This window comes from Musa acuminata, chromosome BXJ2-6 (assembly GCF_036884655.1).
Source record: "Musa acuminata AAA Group cultivar baxijiao chromosome BXJ2-6, Cavendish_Baxijiao_AAA, whole genome shotgun sequence".
Lineage (NCBI taxonomy): Eukaryota > Viridiplantae > Streptophyta > Magnoliopsida > Zingiberales > Musaceae > Musa > Musa acuminata.
In genome coordinates this window covers 5,218,413-5,229,757 of record NC_088343.1, presented here as the reverse complement: position 1 = coordinate 5,229,757, position 11,345 = coordinate 5,218,413, and the positions used below count along the sequence as shown (strand labels likewise).

General features: G+C 39.2%; 2 protein-coding genes across 2 annotated transcripts; both read left to right on the top strand.

The window, feature by feature from the left end:
- The first annotated feature begins 501 nt into the window (after nucleotides 1-501).
- Nucleotides 502-7,580, top strand: LOC135614378 (uracil phosphoribosyltransferase-like). Its single transcript, XM_065111696.1, has 11 exons — nucleotides 502-792; nucleotides 881-959; nucleotides 1,644-1,702; nucleotides 2,838-2,915; nucleotides 3,059-3,140; nucleotides 4,522-4,570; nucleotides 5,587-5,648; nucleotides 6,881-6,948; nucleotides 7,040-7,095; nucleotides 7,165-7,212; nucleotides 7,295-7,580. Exons 1-11 carry the CDS (start codon nucleotides 757-759, stop codon nucleotides 7,344-7,346), a joined length of 669 nt encoding a protein of 222 aa, XP_064967768.1. The 5' UTR covers nucleotides 502-756; the 3' UTR covers nucleotides 7,347-7,580.
- A 1,375-nt stretch (nucleotides 7,581-8,955) lies between these two features.
- On the top strand, nucleotides 8,956-10,561 carry LOC135614377 (leucine-rich repeat extensin-like protein 4). The gene has a single exon (XM_065111695.1). It carries the CDS (start codon nucleotides 9,058-9,060, stop codon nucleotides 10,309-10,311), a length of 1,254 nt encoding a protein of 417 aa, XP_064967767.1. The 5' UTR covers nucleotides 8,956-9,057; the 3' UTR covers nucleotides 10,312-10,561.
- Nucleotides 10,562-11,345: the final 784 nt, after the last annotated feature.

Genomic DNA, 11,345 nt, shown 5'->3' with positions numbered 1-11,345 from the left:
GTTTTTATACCATTAATCTCAATCATTTTGGTTAATATCCATAAAATATAATCATATCATTTAAATTATTTTAACTAACTTTTTTTATTTTTATTTTTAGGATAAATTTATCATTTTTGAATGAAAATAAAATTTCTTGTTCTACTTTATTACCAACCATAAAAAAAATACTCATTGAGATGTCAAATTAAGTATAAATTATATTTTATTAGATTATGATTGAACATATTTGGATCCATCTCCGAAGCTAGATCCAATAAGATAACATACCCGTTTGAATGATATAAATCCGACCCATCTTAGTTGATACTTCAAATTCATTGGATACATGTATTCGGGTTCATGCGTGTATATATATATATATATATATATATATATATATATATATATATATATATATATATATATATATATATATATATATATATATATATATATATATATATATATATATATATATATATATATATATATATATATATATATGCCGCATTTGAAGGCGGCAAGGGTGAGGACTCCGCTACTTGATTCCTCTGCTCCCGTTGCAAGCCTGAGGACTCCGCTAGTTGATTCCTCTCCTCCCCGATATATACAAGTATTTGCCGCATTTGATGGCTGCAAGCGTGAGGACTCCGCTACTCGATTCCTCTCCTCCCCAAACGCCGCGCCATCTAAAACCCTAGCCCTCCAAATCCCTTCCTCCCTAAATCTCGATCGGGGGTCTGCGGCTGCTTCTCCTCGAGAGCAGGCACCGCGATGGAGGAGGAGCCGGTCGCCAACGGGACGACGATGGTAGGATTTCTTGCCCTCCTTTGCCCCTCTGTTTTAGAGTGTGATGTTCGTTCCCTTGATCCTTGTTCTGGTATCTACTGGGCAATAGGTCTGCGTCCCGTCGCACCCGTTGATCAAGCACTGGATATCCATCCTCAGGAACGAGCAGACTCCCTGCGCCACATTTAGTGAGTAGTTCTCGCCCCATGGAATTATATTTGGTCTGGATGAATCTTACTGCTCTATCATTTCTGTTGGTAGACTTGGAATACGTTATTTATGTGCGTAGTCGATTGATTTGAAGATTGTTTCTTCACTTAAACCATTCGCTGAACATACGATAGGCATTTCTCAAAATTTATATGGCATTGGTGGTCATCTTGTTTAGATGATATGGATGATGAACTCTTTCTGTTCTAATGATTTGGGTGTCAATATGCTGAGTTGGCTTTTGTTGACGTTGAAGATGGTTGATTAGATTGAAAAATGTGAAGCCTTGAAATATTTGAATTTCGTGTATAAACACACAAGAGGGCAAGCCTTGGCATCACGAAAAGATTGCTTCACATTACCTAGGTGACCCGGGTTGGAGTCATGGAAACTCTCTTTTCTTATGAGGGGTAAGGCTGTATACATTACCTTCCTCGTACCCCACGTTGGTGGGAGACTCATGCATTGGGCCATTGTCTTTCTGCAGGCACAATTTATAGACGAACATTGTCTATATATCCATTGTATGATCGCATATACATGTATGGCTGCAGAAATAGTGATGCATGTTCTCTTACTGTTGTCTCATATCCTCTGCTTTTGGTACTTTAAGAGGTTAATGTGGTAATCACTAATTTCATCTTTCTTATTCTTGTTGCCAGAGAATGCCATGGCAGAACTTGGGAGATTACTCATCTATGAAGCTTCTAGAGATTGGTTGGTGCGTCAAAGTTTCATTTATCTTATGTCCCATGTTTTAAACATCTTTACTGTTCATTGTTGGCAAGTCTCAGTTGGTTTTGTTTTTGTTGAAAAAACTGTTTTCATGAAGGACTGAGATTTGCTAAGGTAGTAGACATCCATCAGTAAAGCTATGTGTCACTGTTGGGACAAATATTGTGAATAAAGATTATTTAGATTTTTTTGGGGTTCAGAAACTTTATTTATTTTCAAGGTGAAACATAATATGTAGTTGCTTTTACAGTGAAGAAGTAGACCATGTACCTATGAATTTTCTTTTGGGTGGAACAGGTGTTACCGGTTGAAGAACCTATCATATAGACTACTGTGATAATTTTTTTAGCTACCTATCCTACATCCTTTCAAACAAACCTCAAGCTTTCGGTGCAAATTGATGGGGTATATCAATCTCATACTGACCTGTGACTATAGCCACCAGTTACTAATTAATAGTACGACAAAAGTATCTCTAGGTGACCTGTGACTATGGCCACCAGTTGCCATGTGACAAAGCCTAGAACAGGAAATAAAATATCACACTTTTCTATTTGAGTGGACACCATCAGTCAGCCCCATGACTAAGTCCAGTTAGATATATCTTCAAATGACACCAATCAAGGAATAAGGAATAATGGCAAAGTTGGTTAACGTGATTAATGTCTATATCAAAAAATATCTCTTACTGGCTGTGATTATGGCCAATGGTTCCCCTTGACTAGACCTAGAACTGGAAATGAAACATCACACTTTTCCATTTGAGTGGAGACCAGCAATCCACAGCCAAAACCACACAGCACCAACTCTAGAATATATCCCTGAACAACATTTGACCCCATTAACAGGTTCAGATCATAATAAAGTTAGAAGAGCACATCACAATTTCCAATGCTGTTGAACAGATACAAGAACTTTAAAAGAAATTATATGTGTTGTTAAAGAAAAGTATATTCAGATATTTAGTAGGTAATATGTATGTGTTGGTGTGCTTCATTTCTAAATTTCTAAATCTTTTATGTCATCAAAGAATAATGTTATCCTCAGCTAAAACTCTTGATATATTCTGTACACTTTTTCCTTTTTTTCCCCAATCATATGGCAGTTTATTTTCCTTGCAGCCTGTAGTCAGTGGAGAGATTCGGACTCCAATGGGTGTTGCTACTGTTGAATTTGTTGATCCACATGAGCCCATAATGGTCAGGGGTACTTTGCGTTTTCAGTGTGTAGATGATTCATTAGACATAGTAGTCTTGTTGTATGCTGCCTTATTTACATAGAATTACCTTGATTGGTAGTATTTCATTGCACATTAACTTACTGATGGTTTTTCACTTGACAGATAGTTCCCATCTTGAGGGCTGGTCTTGCTCTAGCCGAGCATGCTTCATCAGTTTTGCCTGCAACGAGAACCTACCACCTCGGTGAGAACAAATACATTAAGCATCACTATATTTATAATAGGGTTTTTACAATGACTAAATGCTGTTGGTATTCAACATCCAGGAACCTAATTATAAATGAATTAGATATGCAGATTGACCATTGTTGACATTTGGAAGCCTTCAAACTAAGAGATATCTTGAAGTGTTCAAATTACTAGTCTTCTTTGTCAATGTTCTAAATACCATACGGTACCAGTGTATCGAGCTTTGCTCGGTATGGTATGGTACGATGTACTGAGCAATACACCTAAAATAGACATAAAAACCTTCGAAAATACCTAAAAAATAGAAAGAAAAAAAAGTTAGGATAAGATTTTTAAGTTAGACATAAATATACATTTAGTATAGTTTTAGCAAAACTAATGTGAATTAGATAAGAATAGTGCCACATATCTTTTTCAAACTTTAAGGAGTAGCCTTGTGCAAGGTTCGTAATTTCAATCCATTTTGGATCGTTCTTCCGTTAATATTGAATTATCTACAGAAAAATTATTTGAATTGTTATATTATTTTGTATACTACTTAAATTTTAAGATTCAAATGAATTAAGTAATCACATGTGTAGATTTATCTCATTCTATCATCAAAACAAACGACGGGCGTTTACGGGTGGTGGATCGGGTTTCTCGATCCTATGTATCTGTATATCAATATGATATGTTTGTCGAATCCAATCCTGAAATTGATCCCACGACATAGTGTATTGACACACCGTATGACATTGGTACATCAATATGGTGATGGATTGTCGCTATGATCGGTATCTACTTTCGACACTGATCTATTGCTCCGTATCATACTGTTGCTCGGAGAAGTATGACCAACTATCATCGTACTGTTGTTGGTCGTAAGATTCTCCATAACAGGAGGGGTGGAAAGGGTTTAAAAACCCTTGAGGAGGCCTCCAACGGTCAAATTGACTATTAGAACATTGTTACCATTTGGTAACGGTCAAAATCGATCGGTACTGGCCGGTGTAGATCGGTAACGATAAAAATTTCAATCGTCACCACTCGATACAGCCCCGTATCACCCGATACAGGGCCAAATACTTGATATTGCTCGGTAGCGGGTGGTCTACATGCCGGTCTACTGGTGGACCGGTGGTATGGTATGATATTCAAATCCTTGTTCTCTGTATCTGTTGTTGATTAGTGAGGTGCAGGAGTTGTCTCTTAGTTCAGAAGGCAGAAATTATCTGTTACCAAACCAGATTGTTAACCACAAATTATGAAGCTATTATCACATAGCTGGTTTAAAATCCACAGAACTTGAAACCAAGCTGTAGAACTTTTAACTGTTTATAGTTGCATGATATGTTCTCCTGAATGATGTTGCCATATTCTTCTTTCAAATGAAGGCATGCGTAGGGATGAGATGACTCTAGAGCCATCCTTGTACCTCAACAAGTAAGAGCTACTGTTCCTTGTCTTTTTTTTAACATAAGGTTTACAGTGTTTTCTCTTTTTTCTGAAATTGTCATTGCTGTTTGGATCAAATATTATATTTTAACTTGCTTGTAGTTGCTTTCTGTCTCTACAGGTTTCGCTCATCAGTCTTTGATGTACAAATGTTTAGTTTTTGTTATCTGCATTATTAATTGTGATTTATGTAACTTTTGAGTCTTTGACAACTGGCCATTTGGTGAATGTTCTTCATGCAAAGACAATATGTGGAAAATTTGAACTTTTGAATATCACTTCATAAATGAATTTTGATTTATCATGTGGTATATCTCTATTCAGATCTAAAAAAATTTATGTGTGCATCTCTAGGGTATAGTTTAACTTTTGCTAATAGTTCCTCACTATGAACCCGCATCTCTATTGCATAACATTCTTATTAATGGTTCTCTAAAAATCTAAAGGGTGCAATAGTTTTCCATTAATTTATGTGGAGCAATACCTTGTGCTGCTGGTTTTGAGCCCTTAACCTCCACATTGCTTCCTATGGTAATCTTGCATTCTTAGTTTTCCACTACTATTTAGTATTCTTTTATTAATTAATTATGCATGCCTCAGGAACTGAATGGAAAATTAATTGTTTTTCAATCGGGACTTTATGAATTTAAAGTCCCATTGGTGTGATTTAAAGATCAGATAAAGTGATGTACTGATAAATGGCAGTTCTTCGGTTCAAAAATTTGTAGTGAAAGTAATGAGTAAGTGTTCCCATGAAATATTAAGCTTATGTAATATGATTTTCATATCTTGTCAAATAGTAGTTATACGAAAATGGAAAAGATGTCTCTTCTCTTTCATTTCTCCATGAAAAGTACTGTGCTCTTTTATCTTTTATATTCTGTTCAACAATCTGCTTGATCTTTCCTGCTGTGTTTCATGTGATCATGAGCATGTTAGTTGATATACATGAGATAACCATGTAATGAATTACTGTTTTTCCTTTTTTTGCTGTTAAAATGCAGATTACCTGACAAGTTTCAGGAGGGGTCTCAAATACTTCTTATTGATCCTATGCTTGCAACTGGTATCTTTCTTTTTAATGGTGTACTTTTCACTATACTGGTTGAAAACTATCTTTAGGCTTGTTGGAACTAAGTTCCATTCATATTCTCCCCTTTTTTTTTCAAACTAATATCTAATATTAAGTATAAGCCTGTATCAAAATTCTACCAAAAGAGACCCCTTGAACTCTTAAAATTTAACTCCTAATCAAATTTGAATTTTTTTTGCTCAAAGAGACTCAAAACAAGACTATAGGCTTTCTAAATTAGCTATAAAAGAATAATGACTAAGACCTTCTGAAATAATGAGATATAGAGAATCTAGATCTTTACCACTAGACCTGAATAAGGTGGCTCAGTTAGCCCTCTCCTTTCCTAATTAACCAGTTGAATTTTGAAAAGGAATTCTCCACTCCTATCCAAATAGGGATGAGTTATATGCACCCTCAGTGAAAGTCTGAATCAATATGTTTTAGGCAACCGCAAATTGTAAAAGGCTGAAGCAGAATATGTCAGCCCCTATTTGGGACCTTGTGAAAGTTGGGAGAGCTGACTTGGGTCAGAATTGGCTTTGCTTGAGGTTTATAAGAAGGGGATATGAGGTTGAGCCACATGGTAACATATATCCTTTATTTTATGATGAATACCTACACTCTTGCACATTAGGCTGATGATGTAGACTTGGTATTTCAATAATTCATTTTAGAATCAAATTTGTTCGAGGTTCCAACAAACATGTAATGAACCAGTATAGGGCATCACAACCTTCAGATAGAAATTTATGCACTGGTAGTAAGGATGCACATGACATCGTAAACAAATATGTTACAGACATTAGGGGATGTGTCCAAATGCCTGGCATATCTGCCAAGGAAAATGCCCAAAAACTTTCAGAGATGAAGCAAAAAATAGGAAGAGGTGAACTTTTGGGTTCTGAAAAGTGTTCCTGACAATGCAGGCTGTGGGAGCCGGTGTTGGCGCTCCAATTTCTGTTTGGAGGAGGAAGAGCAACTTGCAGTCCAAGTGGCTGTTGTCCTAGCAGATGATGAAGTTGTTAACCATGTGGTGGCGGGAAAGGGGTATTAGTGATAAATAGTATGGTGGTGGTCATAGAGGTCATAGTAGTCATGGAAATAATATTAGTGATAATAGCATGTCCCTTGGTTCCAATCCGTGTTCCTTTGACTAGCATTTTTATTTACCATGTAATATAACATGAATTATGGCTTATCACCCTGTTTTTGAGCTCTTTCAGGTGGTACAGTAATTGCAGCTGTTGACTTGTTGAAGGACCGTGGAGCAGAGGACAAACAAATAAAAGTTGTAAGCCTTACAAAGTTCAGCCTCTTTCTAGTCCAACCCCCACTTGATACAACGCTTGTGACTCGTTTGTTTTTTATATATAATCTGTCAGATTTCTGCTATTGCTGCCCCTCCAGCCCTTCGGAAGCTTAGCCAGAAGTTTCCGGGGTAACTCAACTTCCATAATTGTATAATTACGGATTAGTCATTTACCTAATTAGTGCTGGTTGTTTTCAGGCTTCATGTGTATACAGGAATTGTAGATCCAATTCTAAACGAGAAAGGGTATATTCTTCTATCCACGGAAGTATGCAAAGCCTTAAATGCATGTGGCTTATCTTGTTTTATGTATTTTTTCCATCACCAGGTTCATAGTCCCAGGACTGGGAGATGCTGGTGACCGCAGCTTCGGCACTTAAATGTAGCACTTTCAGCACTGAGGAGGTATGCAACAAATTTTGAGCGTACTGCTCCGACAACTTCAATTTCTTAGCATTTGATTACATTCTGAAGTAGGGATCATAACAAGGGCACTTGCTACAACAGTTTTGAGTGAAAAACAAAACTCCTTTGTTAGTTTTGTTTATGTGGTGTGATGTCCAAAAGACAATTGGAAGTGCTGTTTATGACTCGAGTAGTCTGAACTTTTGTTAGTTTTGTCAGCCTCTAGGTTTTTGACTGAGAAGGCACATAATTAAATTTTATGAGTGTGCATCGCTTAAAGAGATTAAATGGATTCCGTAAAGATGAGCAAAAGGCCTTAATGTGATCCATAATGGAACTTTATTTTTTGGTTAGTGCTGAAAAGATATGAGGATGCCCGACTTGGATCCACCATGACAACAAGCTAAGGATTCCTTGAAACTATCTTGAGCAAATGCACAGGCTGTCATCCAGTGGCAATTGCATTAAAACTCACGCAAATAGTTCTCTCGAGGAAGATAGGGAAATGAGAACAGTAGTGTTACAGCTATTGACAACGACAGTGTTCGCATACCACCACGAGAAAGTTTTGGATCCTTCTTGAGTGAGACCCCCCAAGGACCAGTATCCAAGATAATTGCACCAGTCATTGACCTCAAACAAAAGATCGAGTTCCAGCGAGATCCAATAAATGACATTGAGTTAATCATCATAACTGCTAGAATAATTCCCCCTAAGAAAGCCTATTAAACATTGCGGCAGGGGGTCGTGTACATTCGGCCTCGAAAGATCACTATCAAACAAGGCCTTTTACTTCAAAGCACAAAGTGAAAATAAATGGATATGTGTTCGTTCCAGCCACCAAGTGTGACATGTAAACAATAATCATTTCTTTCAAATCATACAAAGTATTTATTTAAAATCATTCAAAAAAATGAAATAACGAAATTTTTTCTTCTTACTTTTACTGTACATTTTTATTCTCTCTCTCTCTCCCTTCTTACTTTTTCTTCTTACTTTTGCTGTACTCTTACTAAATTTATGCCAATCACCAAGAAGCACCACATATCTTACCACCCCACAACATAGTCGACCAGTCCAGTCCCCATGCATACATACAGTGGGCAGCATGAGTCAGTTCACTTGCATCCACATGCGCCATCAATAATTATTGTTCATACTCTAATCTACATGATCGAAAATAAAAGCTCGAGTGTCAGCTTCGAGAGGATTACACCAGTATGTATGTTCAGTAATCAAAGCAATGTTTGACAGAGAGGGTCGACTATCTCATATAGCAACTAAAGACCTTTATAGTTAATGGAACTCGTTAAAATGCTTCATATCTGCTACTCTCATGATTAATCCTTCCACAATTTATAAAGACTGAATATGTTACAGATCAGATAGGGCATGATTTGTACTGTATGCTTCAAGCGGATGACACTCTCCACCAAATCCCAGCCAACATCATAAATGCTGCTTCCTTGCACTTCAATTCCTTTGAACCAACCTTGAGGAATGCTAAAATATTTAGCACTGCAAATGAGATGATGACATGTGTTGGACAAAAGACAGTCCTCCATATGTAGAGGAAACGAACATAAGGCTGCTGAGAGTTCATCAACCAGCAGCAGCACACTGGTCACCAGATCTCAGAACCTCCGAAAGCTCTGTAATCTCCACTCCTTGCTCTGTTCTGCTAAGATGCGAACAGCGTGGTGGTATCTCATTCTTTCCTTGTTCCAGTTCTCCTCCCTGACAACCTCAGCTTTTGTTGGCATCGGTGGTGGCGTTGGTGTCTGGATCAATGGAAGAGGCACCAGCATCACCACTGCCACCGCCCAAGCACCACCATCCGATCCCTCAGGTGCCGCCTCCAGCAGTGAGTACCCAGCTCTTCAAGCTTGGAAGTCTGCCATGACAGAGGATCCTAATGGAATCCTGGCCTCCTGGGTTGGCCCTAATGTGTGCTCATACAAAGGTGTCTTCTGCTCAGAGCCACCAGAGGACAGCTCCTCCTCGCCCTCTGTGGTCTCAGGCATAGACCTCAACCGTGCCAACCTCAAGGGCTCACTGGTGAAGGAGCTCTCTTTGCTCATCCACCTATCCTTCCTCCACCTGAACAGCAACAGGTTCTCAGGTGCAGTCCCAGACTCCTTCAGAGAGCTGCAGTACCTGACCGAGCTGGACCTCAGCAGCAACCAGTTCTCCGGCCCCTTCCCCACCTCCACACTCCTCATCCCCAACCTCGTCTACCTTGACCTCAGGTTCAACAGCTTCTCCGGTGAACTTCCCGATGAGCTCTTCGAGAGGGACTTGGATGCCATCTTCCTCAACAACAACCAGTTCGAAGGCCAGATCCCCATGAACCTCTGGGCCTCCTCGGCCTCTGTGATCACCCTGGCCAGCAACAAGTTCTCCGGCTCCATTCCGGCCAACTTCGGCTACACGGGCTCCGGCATTAGGGAGGTCCTCTTCCTCAACAACAAGCTCACGGGTTGCATCCCGCAGGGGGTAGGTTTGCTCAACGACATTGAAGTCCTGGACTTGAGCTTCAATTCACTCACAGGCCGTGTTCCGAGCTCATTGTCATGCCTATCCGACATCGAGGTCCTCAACGTAGCACACAACCAGCTCTCAGGGGAGCTCCCAGACCTGGTCTGCGACCTGAAGAGCCTGCTCAACCTTTCTCTATCCTTCAACTTCTTCTCTGGGTTCAGCCAGGACTGTGACAAGCTGTCCTTCAGGAATGTGGGGTTTGATTTCTCCGGGAACTGTGTGGCTGGGAGGGACATGCAGAGGCCTCCACCGGAGTGCACAGGGCTACCTGGAGTGGATCTCAGCTGCCTCAGGATACCATCAACGCAGGCTGTGGCTTGCGCTGCCGCCATGGGTCAGGGAGGTGGTGTGGCTGGCGTTTCATTCACCTTGTCCACCTCATTGCCGTCATTGCCATGACCTCTGTCAGGATAACGCTGCACTGGGTAGTAAACAGGCTGTATGCATTCACTGGCTTATGCTCTCTTAAATGCACCACCAGAAGAACATGTTCTTGCGTAATTTGTGATGTTGAGTTGGCTTTGGAGTTGTTCTTCTGTTCAACATGTCATTTCATGCCATGGTAAAGCTGGCACTGCCAAGTCTGTAGCTCCAAGAGATGACTATTCTCACTGATATAACATTCTTCACCATGATCGTTGCTATGCAAGATTTCTTTGTCTATTGAGGATGACCAAGGGAGCATCTATCTCCTGTCACCACTGATCGAAGCTGCAACTGCTTCATTCTGAAGATCTGAGAATGGCCTATGAATTCTATTCCCATTGATGGCAAAGCCTAGACAAAACATGATCTGAGAATTAACACAGAGAGGCATAAAAGATTAGTGGAATTCAATCCTTCAGCTAATAATTCTATACATCTGTTCTATATATGATCAGAATATCTTGCACTGAGGAACCATACTGCACAGGCAAAGGCACAAATCCATGTTCAGTAACACTTTCTTGTTCCCTGTAAGCTGTAGAGAACAAAGAGCCATCTGATACTGCCAGTACCGAGAAGAATAGGCATGATCGGATACTTCTCTCTCACCATATGGTCAGTCAAGTTGATGTGATCGGAAGAGAAGAAGATTCAGATGACTGAGAAAATACTTGACCTTCAAATAGTTAAGATCAAACATCATCTCCTTCGTATAGACATTTCAAAGTGCAGATGATGAAGAAAGAAGGCATACACTTGTCATACCATTTGTAGATTATAAAAACGAGGCATTCCCCATTGCCTTAAGTAAATCATGCCATAAATTATGCATGTTAAGTCCTAATGAAATATCAAAATATCACACCACATTGCAATAATAACATTTTGGATTTACAAGCGTACAATAAAAATCACAAAAAAAAAACACAAGATATTAGTTTAGCAATAAAAAATTATATCCACTTACCGACGTGGAAGATTTTAGATCTTAATTAATAATTTTTTTA